The following is a 19,486-nucleotide window of genomic DNA, read 5'->3' as shown; positions in this document are numbered from 1 at the left end:
GATCCTGGGGTGCCCTCCCGTGAGCTGGGAGACGAGGACGACATGGTGGTGGTGGGACCGGGACTCGGTTCCCTGGGACAGGCACCCCATGGTCACTGCTGCACCGCACTGAATGCCTGGTTCCCCTGAATCTGCCTCCACTTCTTCTTTGGGACCCAGTGGTGTTGCAGCACGGCAGATGCAGTGCCGAACATGTGGTAAAAATAGGGTGTTTGATTTGGGTGGTTTTCTCTGTTGTTGGAGTGGGGATGATGTTTAAATGCCTAAAAAGCTAGGTCAGCTCTATCTGACATCAGTGCAACGTGGGTGTTTAAAGCTCCCGTCCCAGGAAACGTGGTTGTAGAGCATCTCGCCTTTCAGTTTTAAGTGAGCATTTCCTCTTAGTGTCGCAGGTGGAAGCTTGAACACATTCATCTAGTTCACTGCATAAATGTAAAAGGGGAAAAAAAAAAAAGGTTAAAATGTTGGATTCCTAACCTTTTCAGTTTTAACTTTAACTGCTCCAGATTTTCAGTGTTGTCAACTGTTTGGTGGTTTAAAGCAACAAAACACAAGACAGCCTCCTCAAAGCTGTAATTTCCTAGAAGCGTCTATCTTTAATGTGAAAAGGCTGGGACTACAGCTGGGAAGCTTCTAGCAAGGCGTGAGGGAAGTAAACACTTTCACATGGCGCTTAAAACGCGAATGTGCAGTTCTTGGAGTCTGAAAGTGAAACTTGCGATAAACAAAAATGAAACCAGTTCTTACTGAAATATATCAAAGTGTCCACAATCGGTGAAAGGACAGCGTTCCTTTAAAGATTGTTGGAGTATTTCTTCAAGATAAATGGATGCAACAAACCAATTTGTTCCTCAGGTAAAGGTTAATAAAACCTCAGAGGTTCTGCATCCGCTGGAGGTGAAGATGGGTCTGCTGTGGCTGGATTAATCATGGTGATTTAAATATAATTCTCCTGATGCTGGCATTAGTGAAGCAATAAGTGTTGATTAGAATTCCCATTTTGGAGATCTTTATTGTGCCTGGGACGGCTCAGAGGCATCATTGCTCCTCCACTTATTATACTTTAAGTATTTGGATGTTTGCACTTAAAACATTTTTTTTTTTTACACATTCAGCAAAACAGAATTTGTGGTGGTTGTCTTATGAAGAAACGTCCAGACTTGATTTATTTTCTGGCCTCAGTTGTCTGTCGTAAGGCAGGCTTACAGGAATTTATCCCCTGTTGTGCTGGCAGGGGCTGGCACCCGAGGTTCCAGTAACTCGCAGCAATCAAAGCTGGTTTCATCTTTACCAATCTTACATGCTTTTGTTAAATTGAACCCACCAAAGGCACGGCGGCTGCTTAGCTGGTAGATTTTTGGTTTTACGCTCCACAGGATTGACAAGTGTAGTGTTTGTGAAGATGGGAGAAGGACCAGAGGCTTTGGGGTGGGCGTCAGTCCCGAGCTGCCCCGGTGATTCGGGGTTCCCCTGCGGTTCTTACTGCAGTCCCACCTGCTGTTCTTCTCTGAAAGGATATCTAGTGATTTTTTTTTTTTTTTTTTTTTTTTTTTTATTTAGGATGAATTTTGGTTAGGAACTAGGGGGCAGCTGGCAAGCCAGGAATTGTAGTAAACACTATGTCAAGATTTGGCATTCCAGCCTAATATTTGAAGTAGCAATTTTAACCTACTACCATTTGAGCCTCTTATGTAACAGAGATGCTCGTTGTCTTTGGTAGTTTTGTGTTTGCATTCTCATGAGCTATTGCTGATGGGCTTGGCTACTGGCTAACCAACACTAGTGATAGTCTGATATGTGAGTTTGAGAAAAAGCCAAGTGGTAACTCAGAAATAGTGGGTATTAAATACAGTTTTTTCCCATTGGTTGTTTATAACGTGTTTAAGATACTGATGATCACTTCCATTCTGTTACTCTGGGTGCTTAAAGAATATATATCATTCAAATACTGATTTTGAGTTACTCAAAACACGTATTTTTAATACATTTTTCTGAAGATTGTGTCACTTGCTTAAATCCATCGTGCTTTGTTGTTATGGGTGCACCTGGGTATTGAAAGCAAGGGACTGCTGCCTGTAAGTACTAAGATTAGTGAAATAACTAGGTCAGGATTTTTTTTATTAATATTTTTAAATGGATGCTTGTTACCAAAGTCCCCTATGAGAGCTGTGAAACCAGGAGGTCTGGAGCCGGTCACAGGTTGAGCCCGAGTCCTGGTAAAACCAGTAGCATCTTGCCTTCCGGCGGATGCCAGCTTGGCAGCCTCCCTTCAGCCTGCTGCTGGGCTTTTCACTGTGTCTCACTGTTTATACGCCTGTTATTCTGTTCCTTACTCACCCCTGTCATTCCGTTATTAATCCCCATCTCTTCCAGTTCAAATAGTAATTTGCTACGTAGTGCCTTGACAAATGCTGTACTGGTGTTTGGAGAGAGTAGGAAATTAGAGTAGGTCTAAAAAACTGGCTTACCTAGAAGAGAGGAATGGCATATAACCTGCTGCCAGTAAATGCAAGTCACATTTCAAAGTGTTTTCCAGGGTGTCTGGGTATTACCAAGGTTAGGATGAATACTCTGGCAGGCTGAATGACACATAGAGGCCATATGAATGCAAGGTGCTCATATTTAGGGTAATAGAGGCCGGACTTCTGTGGAAAGAGGAGACAGAGCAAAAAGCTAAAATGGTTATTAGATCTCTGTGATATCAGCCACTGCTGGTTTTGGTTACCTGGTTAATGCCAGCTGAGGAGTCATCTTTTGTAGGTGGTTCACTGCCAACTATGCACTTTTGAGCGTGGGCTGTGGTGTTTGTTGCTGCAGTTGCACGTATTAATTTACAGCTTGGAAAATAGCCACACTGGTCTGGAATTTGCTCATCTTCATCTTTCTCCTTTTTGACATAGCAACAGCGTTCCCAGGTAAACTGCTGACTTTTTAGAGTAGAAAAGTATGAAGTGCCTTGATCCTTTTATTGTAATGATACTCCATTGTCAAACAGTTCTCGTCTCCCTCCATTTCCTACATTGGCTTCAGACACAATAAATCCTAACAGATTTACAAGTATTAAAACCAACCATTTAGTACTGAAAAACTTTACAAAAGTAGGATAAGGAGGTCTGATTCCATCCCTTCTTGCAGTGAGGGGCAGTTCAGGCAACCCACAGACCTCCATGAAAGCCTCTTGTCTTGATCATGCCCCACATTTTGACCTTTAATTTGTCACGTAGACTTCCAGCGAAGATCCAATACTAAACTGGAAGATGGAGGAAAGAATTGGCTTTTTTTTCCCTGGCACTGACGTTAATGTTTGCTGTAGTGTCAGATGTGACAACATATGGCACTGCCTTGAGTTCTCTTATACCTACCACTACTGGATATTTTAAGGATTATTTGTAAAAGAACTTGACAGCAAAAGTGTGCTACTGGCAGAGTTGCCAGCATGGTTGTGGGTTTATCACAAATGCCAAATATCAACAAGAAAATAAGCAAAAAAGCCATCTTATTTTTATTCAAATGAAGTTGCTTTATAAAGTTTGACAAGTGAAAACTAAGCCAAAATGCCACATCTAAAATATGAAGAGAATCTGCAAACGCACCAAGATGAGGTCTTCCCAACTCAACCGGTTTCATGAGAAAGAGCCTGCATCAGCTTTAACAAATGGCCTCTGTTGGACTGGACAGGGAGAGAACACAGACTCCAGGACGGCAGAGCCTTCTCCTGAAAGCTCCCAGCTTTGGAGTGTGCGTCAGGGATCCGGTGAGTCCCGTTCTTCAGATCTGCCTCAGCTCTTATGATGATGCCAAGGAGGCAGTGATGCACACGAAGCCTAGACTACGTGCTGCTTTACAGGACAAAGCCAATCCCTTGGCTTTGCAGGTGGGAGATAACGGATGGCATGTTCAGGCTTCTTAGTTGCAAAACAGGAATATTCTGCTCTAATGGAGTTCAGTGGCTCTTTGAGACCAGACCCATGTAGATGCTGCTTAGTAATCCTGTCTGGAGGCATCTATAGTTAACTGAACAAAGGCTGGTGGGGAGGGATGTGCTTGTCTGGACAACAAGAAAACAAGACTGTCCTTCAGCAGGGAAGCCTGCGCTGGAATGTGATAGCCACTGGCTATGGGGGAAGAAAGTGCTTTCAGAAAGAAACCCTCCCCCTTCCTTGTTTTCATAAGACTACCTAAAAGAACCCAACAAAACCTCTTTGTAGTAGTGTTGTGGTTGGCCACTAAATGACTGACAGATTTAATTGGTGCCCAACATGGCGTAGTAGTTCATAGAATGTAGTTCGATTTTTAAAAACTCCATGCTGCTAAGAATGATTCGAAATTATCATTGCAAGCACTACTTGAAATGGAAACTAGAAACATAGGCAGGTGTGAGTGCTCTGATGAGATTATTTTTTTTCCCCGTATATAGTTTTCTTACCTATAAAACTACTCTTTTAGTCCTGTGCCTTGTCCATGCCTGTTGGTGAGAAAGGAAGTGATGCGCTTTCATAGCACAAGCCCTTGTGTAACTGTTTCCAGGAGACTTTTAGGCTATAGATAACTATGTTGCTGATGTGTCTTAAGCAGTTAGCATTTGGCAGCATGTGACACAAAAAATGAAAGGGAGAAATAAGTAGAAATAATACAACACTGATGGTATGAAAAGTGCAGGCTGGGATTTAATTAGAAATTGAAGCCTGATCAAAGTGCTTGGCAGCAGGGAGAAGATTCCTAACAAAAAATGTCATGGTCTCTGTCATGGCCTGTACTGATGGCAGTGCATAACCTCTTCCTTGGCTCACAAAACAGTGCAAGAAACTGTACAGTGGCTCAGTTTTTCACAGAAATGAGTCTTAAGCCGGGAGGGGAAAGGAGAATGAAACACTCAATCCAAAGGAGACACCTGTAACATGTCCCGGAACAATGCTCTCCATGTGCTGGAGTCTTTGCCTAGTAGCCTTTTTTCCAAAGGTTTGTTGCCTTTACATTTTATCTCTTTCCCTGGGCCAAGTTGAGTAACCTCGCATTGGAGGTAGCCGTGCTTCAAGCAGGGGTCAGGCCACGTGACCTGCTGGGATTCTTTCCAAACTAAATTATTCCTTGATTCTGTGAAACTGTTTGGAAACAAGGGTGACAGTTCTGGGCCTGACACGTGGCACCGAGTCTGACGGCTCCGTGTTCCCAGAAACCCATCGGTGGCTGGCCTGGCAGAGGACTGCAGAAAGGCTTCAAGAGAAGCTGTGTGAACTTTGAGGAGCATGGCTGGTGACCAGTTCTGCAAGGACTTTGAAACCCTGGACTTTATGAACTGTGGGAGCTGAAAGCTAACTGCGAGGCTATTCAAAGGTAGAAGCGCTTACGCATTAGCAAGGAAGATATTTTCTCTTGGTCAGCGTATAAAGAAGCTCCAGACAGTAAGATCTGAATGCTACTTTAGATGGCAAAGCAGGATGTTGCTTGAGACTTGATCTCCAAAAGCAGACAGGAACAACCCACAGAATACCAACCTAGCTGCTGAGGATCTTCTTCTGTTCAGCATGTACACCATCCCTTCATAGACCTGTTTGACAGCTGGGCTAACAAGAAGCAACCCTGCACATAAACATATGGAATTGTGGAAAGGTCATTTCAAATGCAATAAGGTTGGCAAGAGGGAGTCAGGAAGTCCAAATAAAAGGATGATGTGATGAAAGTCTCTGAAAACAGGACTGCTGCAAGGTCTTAAGTGGGGAAAAATAGAGTGATGTTCAAGCTGCTATAGGTTGCTACCACTTGCTGTTGCCAAAAGACGCCGATGTGTTCCTTATTGCTACTCTTTGAAGCAGACAACACTGAATGGAACAAATTTTTGGGACTAAACACAGGTGGTCAAGGACAAATCAGTGTTGTGATGCAGAGGAGTTCCTGAAATGGCACTGTGGAACTCTATTCTTTCATCAGCTCCATGTGATTCATTTGGTGGTTCAACAGGTCACATTGATCTTCATGTGTCACAACCACAGACCTCAGCCAGTTGCTTTCTGGCTTGTGCATTATCAACAGGATTACAATTTTGCAATGGGATCTTAATTTCTCAATTCTGTTGATATGAGAGCCAAAATCTATGCTCTTCATCCGTTGCATTAAGTCTGAAAGGCCAACAAAAATGGGGAAAAGTGTGCTAATAAGAACAGATAAGAGAATAGATGTGTTCTCTTTCTAGTTCTTTTGCTGACTAAAATTACAATTTTTGGAATGAATAGCATGCCTGAAGCAGAAAATGCTGTGCTAGCTCAACAGTGTCTCCTAAAAGTTGCTATTAGCCACTGCAATTAGAGATGGAAGACGCCTCTTTACCCTATAGGAAAATGTTGGTTCTACTATTGGCATGCAGCATCTCAAGACGAGAATATGAAATGTTTGCTTTAGCTGCCTGCAGTAAAGCAGTTTGACTGGTCTGTCCAGCAAAATGTTCTTCTCTTCCTGGAAGCAGGAGGCAGGTACCCCTCCAGCTTGTTGCCTCTGTGGATGAATTTTAAGGAGGTGGCCCGTTGGTGCTTTTTAGAGGCTTTTGTGGAAATAGTGGTACCTGTGGAAGGAGGGGAAGTGGTATATCGTATGCTGAGTCGTGTTTGTTGAACTGTGGCCTCACACAGGTCAAAGCTCTTTCAAAAATTGGTGTGGCTTCTTAGGAGAAACATGCAGCGTGGGATCTCTTCTGTTGAACCTTAGGTGGTAGGAGGTTCTTCTGCGTTTTAGAAGTTACTTTGCTGCTGTAACATGCGTGCTCAGGTGAGGGACCCACAGGCCCAGTGACGGGGAGGTGCTGGAGTGCTCTGTGGTGGGGGAGTGCTGGTACTCCCCCAGATCCCCAAATAGACTGAGTCTTCTTAAAAATTCAGCGCAAGACTCTTCTGCATTGAAACTGCTGCCTTGCATCACTTGTTCAGCGAGGCGGTCCATAATTTGAAATGGACTTTGTATTTTGTGCTTATGGTGACTCCATAGAGGCTTGTGAGAAGTTTGGCCGTGGTGTGCTCACGTCAAATAGAGGAACGGTGCAGTTCAGCAAGTGTTGGGAACCAGCAATGTACATTCCTGTAGCCTGCTGCTTGGGTTTGCTGCTCTTCCTAGCTGGTTGGGTTTTGTTGGGCTTTTTTGGTTGTTTTTTTGGGTTGGTTTTTTTTGTTGTTGTTGTTGTGTGTTTGTTTTTGGGTTTTGTTTTTTTTTGAAAGATGGTACTTATAAAATGAATTCTTTCAACATGTCTTTCAGTATAAACCTCCACACATTTTCTTTGCCTTATCGTAAATTTTAAGTGAAAGAAAGTAAAAATTTTAAGCTTTGTTACAGCTTTGTTTGCAACCTTAATATGTTTTTTATAAAGATCTGTTTGTTTCTTAAGAAACTGTGTAGTGTGTTCTAACTTCTAGGTTGCCCCAAAAACTATTAGAGGATGTACAAACCACAACCTGTGAAATGCTTCTGTTTTTCTGTGTTTTGTACTTTTTCCCACCCATGTTTTCAGACTCGCAGGAAAACATGGACTTTGGTGAAGTGGTGCACCACGTGAGGGACTGAGATCTCACACTGTAGTCCTTTTCCATCTTAAGTGTCCTGAGGACCTGCTGGGTGATACAGTACAGCTGATTTGGCTCTGCTCCTGGACTACTTCGCTATTCTGGGAAGAAGTTTTACAGGAATGCTGATCTTATATAAAGCACATGGCTAATTATGAAGGAATCATTTTATATTGGAATCTTGCAGGAACATACTGTAATTATCATTTACATCTAAATGAATCCAAACAGTTTTTTCTCAAATTATGATGTTCTTTTTATTAATACATTTCCTCCACTTGGCATTCAGCCCCAGTAACGTAGCGATAGTGTATAAAATGTGGAACAAATGACATCTTTTCTTTAAGAGAACGTCTGGCTCCCAAAACTTGACAACTTTTAATGGAAAAGGAATGATGAAAAAGCAGTGCTGACTAGATGCTAAAGCAATGTAACCCATTAATTTAGAGATACGGGGTTTTCTTCAGAACAGTCCTTTGTGTTTTTTTGGTGAACCTTGGCTGTATTTTAAGCTCTCTATATATTTTAGAGTTTCCCAAGACCATAACTTGTGACTTTTCAAATGCTTGCTGATCATTGAGTAAAAGATTACATTTACAGAAGATACTGACAAAGCATCTTAAAAGTGTGTCTGTTTAATTTTAGGACAAGGAAACCTGCATGGGTGTCAACAATCAAAGTTACATATGTGAAACGGGCCACTGTTGTGGACAATCCCAGTGTTGCAACTACTACTATGAACTCTGGTGTAAGTCCTTCCGTTTTGTATGGCTTCCCTTCCTACTCTGCATGGCTCTCATACCATAGCACAGGTCTGGCTTGTGTCCCGTGGGGTTTTGTCTTCAGCCCTTGTTATGCATTGACATTGCATTTCACTCCAAGACAAACTGGAGTTGACCTGATATGGCAAGAGAAATAGGGTTGTTACAATGGGCATTGCCTGCTTTTTGAGGAGTAATGGGGTCATCTTGCCACGTTCATCACTGGAGATTTGTTGTTTGGGCATCTCACTGATTTGGGCAATACTGAGGGTTTTGTATGTGAGTGAGGAAACCACGCTTGAGGGAGAAATGCTGATACGCACAACACTAGAGTTTGAACACACTCAAACAGAAAATTAATTCAGTATCTTTCATCTTATTGTTTTAGTTCTTTGCAAGAACGTCAGTTTAAATCTGATTTATCTTTTTTAAGCTGTCCTTTCAAGGAGCGGGGCCAGGACGGTTATTCTCTTCAGGACGCATTGTGTTTGAAGCACAGATCCTTGGGTGGAGAGGGTCTTGGGGCAAATCTTGTGGGCTATCAGTGGCTAAATACTGCGGGCTGTGAGGAACGTACATTGCAACCCCTCTTACCTCCTCTTCCCCTAAATCTGGGATTTAAAACTACCCATGTTTCTAGTGAGTGGTTGAGTGAATATACCTAATTCCCTTTAGACAGCAGCAGGTAGGTCAAAGCAAGTCAACAAAACTCTGATAAAGATACATGGGAAAATGGGAAGTTGAAAGGAAAGTAAGAAATGCTGAATTGTAAAGGCAGACTTTCAGAGTTGTGCCGGTCTGATGCTGTCTTCCTTTCTTGAGGAGGAGCACAAAAGGCTGAATGTTGATGCTGACATGCTGTTGTACTGCCAGGAGCTTAGGCTGAGAAGGCATCTGTGTTCCCAGAATTTGGAAATGTGGAACTCCGAACATTGTACCCCCGCGTTAGAGACTGGAGATATTTTCTTACCACACCCAATGGCGTCTTGTAGCTTTTATGCAACTGTGCTATCTACTTAATCCCTCTGCTGTGCCCACAGTTTCACTTCCTCAGAAGCAGCATGTGTGTGGAAATGTATTATACATACAAAGAGTGTCACTTAACCTGGATCCAAGGACAGGAATAGCTGACACTTTATCCTTTAGTCTAGAAACATGCTTTTACTTTTCAAATTAACCAGTGAAGTGGTTGTAAATTAAACAGGACTCTGACTCCTTCAAGATAGACACTGCATCAGACTGTAGTGACTGGCTCTGTCTATATTAATGGCAGGATTTGAATGTATCGCAGACCTTTTACAGCTGCTTTATTTTCAGAAGTCTCCAAACAGTTCAAGAAACAATTCAGGACTAGATGGGCAGGTCCAGGGACCCTAGAAGGCTGAGAAACGGGCATGAATACGTGGCTGCCTTGGACTGCCTGGTTCAGATCGTGGCAGTCGGCAATGCAGGCAGGACAGATGGCTGGAATTTGTTCGGACTATATGGGGATTCATGGACAAAGCAGAATGGGGAAGGTCAGACCCGGTTTTGGATTTGTGTGGGTGGGAATGTAGAGGAAGAGGCACGTATGCAAGGGCTTACAGACTGTGTAGCAAGCAGGATCTAAATTGAGCAACAGCATGGAGTACAGCTGCACACTGGAGCTTTTTGCACGGTCGCCATCTTTCTCCCATGGACATCTTGAAAGAGGCTTAATTGAATTGCATACAAACAATACAATCCGAACAATAGCCCCCTGCTGTTTTAATGGAATGATTTTGCTTTAACTGTCTTTGCGCTCTCAGTGTGGCACAGCCTTTTATACTTGGCAGTGCCTGACTGCATCATAAAAGTTCTTGGAAGATAAAACCAGATTTTGTTAGAAGGAAGCAGAATATTTCAGGCTTCTTTCTAGGGCAAGCACACGGGTCATGCTGAGATCATGGAATAAACATATTAATGGCACACACTGCTGGAAGAATAGTTTCTGTGTTGAGATTCACATTCCTTCTACGTTGCAGAGAGCATCATATACCACACTGAGATGAGGGGACTAATGCAAACATGAAACCTGTTCTTCTAGTCTTTCTGCAAATTCAGCCAAACATCCAACATTGATTTAAAATTGATTAATGTTTTCAAAGCTTGCTTTGCCATTATGAGTGTTAGAAAAAGGTTTCTGGGATTGGAAGGGGAGACACCGTGGGGGTATGTGCTTTAAATTTAAGGAAACTGATGTTCTAGAGCTTGTGACCTGCTGCTCCAGGAATTGTTGAATATCTTTGGTGGGTATGCGTGGTGAGGCACTCTTAAGGCCTTCAAGGGAAATAGCAGTGATAGTATATGTAAATAGTCTAGAGCAGTGAATTGATGGTGTGGAGAGCAACAGCTTTACATGCTTAGGAATAGATTAGCTTTTTAAAAGTTAATAATAACTTTTGGTTAATGAACAGTTAAGTTAGCAGCACCTTTTAGTATGGCTTCGTGGTTGTTCTATGTTTTGATTTTTAACCAGTGTATGCATGTACTGAAGTAGCTTTTGAGAAGGTTCTGCTCCTCTTGACCTTCTCAGACCACCAGGGCTATTGCGTGCCTGAAAACAGATCTTCTTGCAAGTCCTGTTGAATTAAATCCTGGATTTATTTACCACCACAGCTTCGTGGGGAGAAGAAGCAGAGGAGGGTGGCATTTGAAATGGAAAAGAAAACTAGTCTGCCTTTGCTGGATATGCCTTCTGAAATGTGATCCTGTCTTGTGGCCGCTTGGAGTTTTTCCTGTAAAAAGGCTTTTTTTCTCTGTTTAAGAATTTGAGGGATGTTTGTCTTTGAAAATGGCTGATCTCAACATTTCTAGACAGCAAGTAAAGTTGCAGTAATTATAAACCAGTCCTTGAGGGCAGTGGAATAGGATGCAAAATCAAGGTATTATTTTGTTAAGGGGTGGAGCGGAGGAATGGAGAACATGATACGCCAAGCAGGTGGACAGCCTGTGTTTAAAATTAGATAACAGCCCGGTTCAGATTCCCCACCCATCTCTTATTTAAAAAAAAATAATAGTGCCATGTTGCCAAATAATAAAACTATGTCCAGATTTATATATATAGGTCCAATAGCTATATAAAGATCTAATTAGTTCTTAGCTCAAACTTGGTAGCTGGTAATATGTGTGGGGGGGAAGTGCAGTATGTATTTTCATTTTCTTGGAATAGAATCATAAAAACTAAAAGGGAAGAAGGGGCTTTACTGTTCCATTTCCTCACACAGGGAAAGGTGTTTGTTTGGATGTTGGTTGGGTGGATTCCACATTTTAGCCTAACAATTTCTTTGGGCTCCCCAGAGAGCTCATAGTCCCTAAGGGGGAGATTGTGGTCCTGGGAGAATGGCAGCAGCTGCTGGATTTTGCTTACTAACTGTTTTTATTCGGGTCTGTTAGGATGTGATTGTGATTTGCTGGAGTTTTCCATTGTTGGCCTTTGTCCAGGCCTGACGAGCGTCTTACTGCGTAAATGTTCCAAAATACAGGAAAGAAGGTGATTGAGGAATGCATTTCCTGCATTTTGCAGGTTAAGGATTCAGACTCAAGACATTCTGGATTTTCCCAAGTTTAAAAATATAATGTGGATTGAAAACCAAATCCAGATCTCCTGACATCCATCCTTGTGTCTCTCCTTGCCTGTTGAGGACCAGCATGAAATTAGACAATTCCAGAGGCTCTGAACACAGCAAGCAAAGCTGTAGAAAGTATTTTTCATGGTGTGGTTGGAAGAATAGTACGCTGTGGTTCAGAAATCGTGGAGCATGGAAACAGACAGCTGGTCAGTGCGTGCAGAAGATCTCGATTGTAGGATTTCAAAGTCAGAGGGCTTAGCTGGTCTTGGGTCATTTAGGTGCTGTACAACAAACCAGCACTGGCGATGAGTGAGTATTCAGATACTGGATGTGCTTGTTTTGCTTTATTTTGGCTGCTTTAGCAGTGATACTGAGCCCCTCTGTTTCTGAATGGGGGGAAAAAAAAAAAAAAAAGAAAAAGATCTTGACTGTTTGGGCCCTAGTGGAAGGGTTGTACAGGAAAATATGTTCTGTTTGCAGGCAGCACAGTCGATGTTTTTGCTGATTTTGAACATTTTGCTCATCTCTGCACGCTTCCCCTTGGAATCTCTAGACAGCTCTTTTCCCCAAAAAGCATTCTGCCAGAAAATTTTGGCAAGGATCTGGTTAGTTGCTAAAACTAAAGCAACTGCTGTACCATGTACATGTTCCAGGTCAGCTTTATAATAGGAATTCATTTCCAAGACTTTGCTGCAGTCTCCAAAACCGTCAGTCAAACAATACATCAGTCCTATGTTTTCTGCCTCACCCTGCGTTATCTTAGCCTTCGGTAAAGCCCCGTCCTTTTTCAGAGAGGGGTTTGCCCTGTTCCTTGCCTTTCATCCAGCTTCCTGCGTGGTTGTATTTGCTTTCTCTTCTCTAGGTGTATCAAACTTCAACTTTGGCTGCGGTGACTCCTCAGCTGGTGCTTCAGTGATAACCCTGCCATGACAAATCCTAGCTGAAAGTATAGGGCAAACAAAACAGATGTCACAATCGTGTGGAAACTCATGATAAATAGGGTCACCAAGGGGGTTATTTCCTGATTTCCTTTTACTTTTTGTAGCCTAATCCAGTCAGCAAAATCATTGAGTCAGCATCCCTGGAGGTATTTAAAAGACATGTAGATGTGGTGCATAGGGACATGGTTTAATGCTGGACTTGGTAGTGTTAGGTTAACGGTTGAGCCCGATGATCTTAAAGGTCTTTTCCAACCTAAACAATTCTATGATCTTAAGCTTGTTTTGGTGTGACTCAGTAAAATTCACAAGTCCAAAGGAGAAAGCAAAGCTGTCTTGCATAGTCTGACTGTGCAGATACTGACTTTTGCCCCATGTGGGCTGCTTCTGTCTGCTCTGTGCTAAAAAGCATGGAAAGGCAAGAGACCTTGCTGGTACTGTTTCACCCCCTGCCTTCTCTACTTCCAAGCCAGCTCCTCACCAAATATCTAGATATGTTGGTGCAGACTGTTCTCCAGATCTTGTTCCCAGATGTTCTGGTCATGGTCTCAGCTGGATGTTCCCCTCTGATCTCTGTTAGACCACTGTTCAATATGCATTTTACCAACATAGATGTCTCAAGACGGGTAAGTCAACTGGAATTGACTGGACTTACAAGTGTGTCTTCTGGCGCGCTGGAACAATTGCTCTCCAAAGGCTCCTTCCCCAGGGAAAAAACCCGTAAGAACAGCATCTGCAGATTTACTGCCTCAAGTTGACTCCCACCGCAAGATAAGCAAAGGATTTTTCTGAAACCTGTCTTTTTCCGTCTTACCTGATGGCAGTGAGTGTACCATGTATAGTGGACACTATTCTGAAAAACAGAAACCAGCTGCAGCTACTGTCCATCTCCTTTTGTCCAAGTTACCAGTCTGGGAGCAGGCGAGCAGGAGTTGGAGGTGCTGTCGTCAGCTTTATTCTTCTGCTGTTCTACTCCACGAACACTCGGTAACTTTTTCCTGCAGTGTGCTCAGGTTAGGGCTGGAGTTCCACAGATTTAAACTGACATAAAACTGTCACTGAAAGTCACAGTCTTTCTCTTGCTGCTGTTGTGTTTGGCAGATGAGTTTCAACCTGCTCTGGTTTCCTCAAACCAGTTCAAAGCCCAGTTGCGCACAACTTCGTGCTGGCATGAGAAGAGGCAGCAGGAGGTATGGAAGAGACAGGCAGGAGAGGACCACATCATTCAGCAGCCTTTTTTTTTTTTTTTTTTTTTTCCCCTTCTTAAAATGTTCATAGGCCTATGGCCTGGATCTTTCATCTGGCATTCTTGAGCAGCAGCGTCGACTCGTACAGGCTTGTGTCTGAAGTGGCAGGAGATGATGCAGTCTCTGTGCCAAGGACACTATTAAACCCAAGTGCGTCCGGGTTGTGGTACCAATTAAATCTCTCTCCTATTTTTGCTGATAGCATTGGCCCTGTGGAAGAGAATTTTTTTCTAGCCATGGCTGACTGTGAGGCCACCATTTGGGACATCACTTTTTAGTCAATGAAATTGTCCCATTTCTCCTTCTGTTCAGAACCAGCTCTCATGGAGCCAAAGCTATTACCCAGATGCTTGTCAGGCAGACACAAAAACACTTTGCAGTATGTTTTGGCTTGCTTTTAAGAGACTTCCTGCCAACAGAGTGATGGCACTTGCCCAAGTTTACCGTGAACTTGAGGGCAGATTTCTCTGTTCCTACCCTTGGAACGCTCCAGAAAACGTTTTCCATTTTGCACAGGATAAAAGGAGCTTCCCTCAACGGGAATGCTGATGGCAGAATCCCAGGCAGCAGAGCACAGCATCAGGCTGGACATTGCTCCCTGCTTTTTCATGAGGAAGGAATGCTCTAGGTTTTTTAATTCTTAAATTATTTTATTCTTAATTATTCTTAAGCTTGGGCAAGACTATGGTCAGTGTCCCAGAAAGGCTTTTCTTGAAGCTTTAAGCCTGGCATGTTCTTTCACAGCTGGTAGAAAACATGTCTGGTGTGTGACTCTGTGATGGGGCTCCTTTTCCCAAGGACACTGTAAATGTAGCAGCCCTCTCTTTCTTGGGTATTTCCTCTCCTTGGGAGAGATGGCTTTCATGGGAGCTAATTCTGTTCCCGGGTCTTTCTGCAGCTCCCGCTCTGACTCTAAGCTTGGCACTCATGTAGAGCTTACAGCTCTGAGCCTGTCTGATGCTGGGCAAGAGGTTGGTACTTCTTTTTTTTTATTTATTTTTATTAAAGGTTTTGATGCTCTGGCAGGGAAATCTCTTGGCAAAAATCAGCTCCTTGGCTGTGTCTGATTCACCCTTTGGTTGCATCATTATCCACCCATTGGCATCCCCTGTGAATTTGACAGAAAATATAGCAGTGTTTCTCAGGACTCAGCCTTTTTTGGACTGGAGAATGTTTAAACTTTTGATTCCTTCATAAACCAAAAGCAAGCCTGAAATTGCCTTCAAGTCCAACGGTCCTCCAGTGCATGTTTAGCTCTGAACTGGTGCATCGCTTCTGTTGATGCTGTCCCTCAGCGGTTGTTTTTCCAAAAACCGTTTGCTCTGTGCCTGTCATGTTACCCTCAGGTTGCCGTGAGCTTTTGTTCCCAGTGATCACTGCCAAGTGAACGGTGGGAAATGCTCTCTCTGAAATCAGACATTTAATGGCAAACTTGGCTCAGGTGCCCAGTTTCTCCCAAACTTTACTCCTTTTCCAGTGACTACAGCGATAGCGCAACACAGGGTAGCTGAAAACCGGCTCCTGTCCATTTGGGAAGGAGGCACATGTTGAAGAGTACAGGGAGAGCTTTTGGGCAACTAGAATCCCAGCTTTACTTGGCTTTTAGAGACCTTTCAATGCCAAACTTCTGTTGCCTTTGCACATCTCGCCCATTTTCAGCACGAAGCAGAGCCGGTAGCTGCTTTTGCCACGAACGAGGTGTTAGCGTGTACCGCTACTGCGCTCAGCCTCCGCATTTCCTGCTTGGGTAATGTTGTCTTTGGGTGAATTTGAAATTCTCCTCTTTCCTCTCCTGCCAAATGAGCCACTGGGTGCATGGGCCAGTGGTCTGCTCGGCTTACCTCCCTGCTGCTGGTTTGATGCCGAGCATCACCAGGTGTACAAATGCACAGCTCTTCCCTTTACAGTTTACCACTGCACTTGGCCTTGTACGCATAGCTTTATTCCAAATAAATGACCGTACTATATATTTGCTAGGCTTTTACAGTTTTCCTATTCTGCAGCCAAAGTTGCAGCTGTGCCCAAACTTCTGGCTAGGGCATGTCTTGGAGCCTTTTAGAGAGGCTCTGGACTCCCAGCACCGTGCTGGGCTTGCAACCAAACTGCACCCCCTCCGTCGCTCAATGCTGGCACCCCTGCTCAAGCGACAGTCGAGGACTTCTTGTGTGCCTCAGCATCTATGGGTGTCCCATCCTATTGCTTCCTATGCTCTGGGGGGGCTTTCAGCCCTGCGGTGCAGATGTGCTGTTGCGTGACAAGGTGGGGGCAAAGCCATTAAAGAGGACACCAGAAGCCAGGCCAGCAAAGGGCTGTGGTGGGCACACGCTTTGCTGACCTCCTGTGATCATCCAGTCAAGTCCTTGGGCTCGTGCTGAGTCAGCGCTTGAGTAATTCCTAGAAGCTCTAGGAAGTGTCAGTGGTTAATGAAACCAGGCAATAACGTGGTATTAGTGGGTTCTTTTTCTGGAATTTCCCATGAAAAACAACAGATCTCATCCACTTGTGGTCGCGAGCGTGCATAGACCCTTTGCACGAGAATGGAGGTGTTGTTCCTGGCACCGTGGCCAGATTGCAATCCAGTAAATTATGGTCTGTTTACTTAAAATGCCACCTGTGGTTTCAGTAGGATCCAGCATTAATTTAATATCCTAAACTGTTGTATGTTGTTACTGCCTGTTTACAGAGTTGCCGCACATCTTCCCAGGAATGGCTGAGCTTACTTTGACCCCTACTCTCAGCTTGTGCGTCGGTTTGTCTGCAAAGCACTTTGGGATTTCTTTGGAATGGGTAGAGAAGTTTTCTAAAGAAATACTTTTTTAATCTTCTGGATGCAGGCTTGGGTGGGAGCAGTTATTCCCTGCTGAAAAATTCGGCTGCTACAGCTGAGATTGCTTAACAGTGGCAGTTCTCCAGGACATCTTAACTAACTAAGTGCTGCTTGCTACCATTGCATCTAGAGTTCTTGGGAAACGACACGATCAAATGCGTTAAAAAGCATCTGTTTTCATAACTGTAGCTAAAATCCCTGGATAGCTGGGTGTAATTTTCCATTGTTTTTGAACGCATGATCACGGACTGCTCTTCAAAAATAAGGAGTACTTGGAAGATGAGTTGCAGGCCTTCTTCAGTGCATGGTGGCGTGCTGTGCCAATGACCTGGTTTTGATGAGTGAGTTCTTGCTTCCTCAGCAAGCAAGAGCCAAAGGACCTCCTCCTCTTAGCAAGATACAGTGTATTGCTGGGGGTCTTCAAACTGCGAGACAGGGGTTGCAAATGCCTGGTTTTGGAGGGGAGGGTGGACTAGACCAATCCTTACAGTTTACATAAAACGGCTTTTTTAGAAGGAGGAAGGTGTTTGGAGGGCAGTGGACACTTTTTCAGCTTGGTTTGAAGGAACTGCAGAGGGCATCTTGAGTGCTTCCTCCTTTGTTTCTCTGGAGCGAAGATCACAGTCTTCTCTCTGCCTTTTGTGGTACAGCTGAGCAGGCTGGCTAGAAAAACTGCCTAGGAACCTTGATTTCCAGCCAAGCAAAAAAAAAAAAAATGGAGTATGTAACACCTTCATTTGATAGCAGGTTTTGCTAAGTTTGAGTATAAGGTGGAATCCAGTCCATTAGGGAAATCAGTTGTGCAAGGCAAGAGAAGAGATTTCAGACTACTGTGCCAAAATACATTGAGAATTTGGGTTACGACACAGGGAGGTGAAAGTCCCTGCTCAAAATGCTCAGAGGCATGATACGACATACCCAGTTCACCTACAAACAGCCCAGTGCAGGGATCTGAGATCTGTGATGTGGGTCAATTGCACTTTGTCCTGAGCCAGAGCAATACTCCTCTCATTCTTCAAATTCCTAAACTGTTCACCTTTCCCCACCCAGCTCTTAGCAGAAAAAACAATGCTAACTCGGCAGGGCATGCCGAAAACAACAAGGTATCGTAAAGACAGGACTAAAGGTTTTTACTAGGGAGAAACAAGCAGTTTGATCTCACAGGGCAGAATGGCCGTGGTGAAAACAAGATGTAGCACTAGGAGTCTGTCTTTTGTCTGTTTGGGAATACTGGAGAGTGGCAGAGGTTTTACCGCAAGGAAAACAGTGGTTTGATCTCGGCTGAGGAGTGGTCGCCAGGCCTACATGTTTCTAAAGGGGGAGCTCTCCCGGTATCCTTAGCTGCAAAAACTGAGCTTAAAAAAAATAAGGGATTACAGACACCTCTGAGGCAGGTAGAGCTGTGGGCTCTAGTTGCGGGAGACAAAAGCCTCATCTGGAGTGAACGTTGGAGCTCTTCGAAGTGTCCCTAGGAAACATTTTTCTAGTGCAGGCAAGCGTGAAGGGGGATTTATGGACAGGAGGGGTTTTTCCACATGTTGGAGGGAGTGGAGAACATTCAGGAAGTGCTCTTTTAAAATTCCCTTTTAAGGAACAGTGTACATATGGTACAGCAGTTCACAGAAACCAGCCATGACCACAAATGGAGCAAAAGTTAGGTTCCTTGAGGATTCAGAGTGGGGGGCTAGTTTAATTTAATTTTGGATAATTTAAGACATTGAATACAAAAATAAGTTTTAAAAATATTTTGAGACATTTATGTAAAAAGAGTATGTTTTTGTTAGGCGTAACAATGAAGGATTTGGGCTGGAAATTAAAGAGCAGTGCAAACAAAAGCACAACATAGTGCTTGGGGTTTTTCTCTTCTTCTGTGGTCAATCTGCAGAGTGTCTTTTGTGTCTTGATTGTTATTTTCAAACCGAAGTGGCTGTGGGAGGCAAGTTCGATGCTATTCACAGCTCTGCTCATATTTTTGGCTAGAAGAAAGGATATCGAAGGGGTGGGAGCGATGTGGCGGAGAACTTAGCCCTGTCTCCACATTTCATTATCCTCCAGAGTTGTACCTATTGAACAAACTCCACGTTGTACCAAAGTGTGTACAGAGTTACCCAGTTCTGTCAAGGCTGCCACCTGTGCAGGCAGGTCCATGTTGAAGCCTCCTGGCACAACATGTATTTCTGCCTTTAGAGCCTTGTGGGGTTCAGATCTAGGCTTTCTGATGATCTTCTCCATCGCCTTTGTGGGGTTTCCTGGGTTTGGATGTGGCTCTTGCGCTGTGGCTAACGTTTGTTCTCCCCCGCTGCAGGGTTTTGGCTGGTGTGGACCATCATCATCATCCTCAGCTGCTGTTGTGTTTGCCATCACCGACGCACCAAGCATCGTCTCCAGGCCCAGCAGCGGCAACACGAGATCAACCTGATCGCTTACCGGGAAGCCCATAACTATTCAGCCCTGCCGTTTTATTTCCGTATGTACCTCGTACCGTTTTTCCTGGAGGTCATGGGGAGCAGGGCAGCAGCGAGTTTCCCATGTTGGGTGGAAGCGGGGAGCAGTGGTTGGGCTCAGCAAGAGGTGGG

General features: G+C 43.9%; 1 protein-coding gene across 4 annotated transcripts in view; it reads left to right on the top strand.

The window, feature by feature from the left end:
• WBP1L (WW domain binding protein 1 like) overlaps positions 1–19,486 on the top strand; it is a 60,239-nt gene that overhangs the window by 37,058 nt on the left and 3,695 nt on the right. For all 4 annotated transcript variants that reach the window (XM_063338390.1, XM_063338389.1, XM_063338387.1 and 1 more), the window contains 2 exons: positions 8,193–8,295; positions 19,216–19,377. In XM_063338390.1, the coding sequence (XP_063194460.1) occupies positions 8,208–8,295; positions 19,216–19,377 (250 nt within the window). In that variant the 5' untranslated portion in view covers positions 8,193–8,207. The remainder of the gene's footprint in view (positions 1–8,192; positions 8,296–19,215; positions 19,378–19,486) is intronic.

The sequence above is a fragment of the Chroicocephalus ridibundus genome, chromosome 6 (genome assembly GCF_963924245.1).
Source record: "Chroicocephalus ridibundus chromosome 6, bChrRid1.1, whole genome shotgun sequence".
Taxonomy (NCBI): Eukaryota; Metazoa; Chordata; class Aves; order Charadriiformes; family Laridae; genus Chroicocephalus; species Chroicocephalus ridibundus.
Note: the sequence above shows the minus strand (reverse complement) of the source record. Positions and strands in the feature narration are given on the sequence as shown.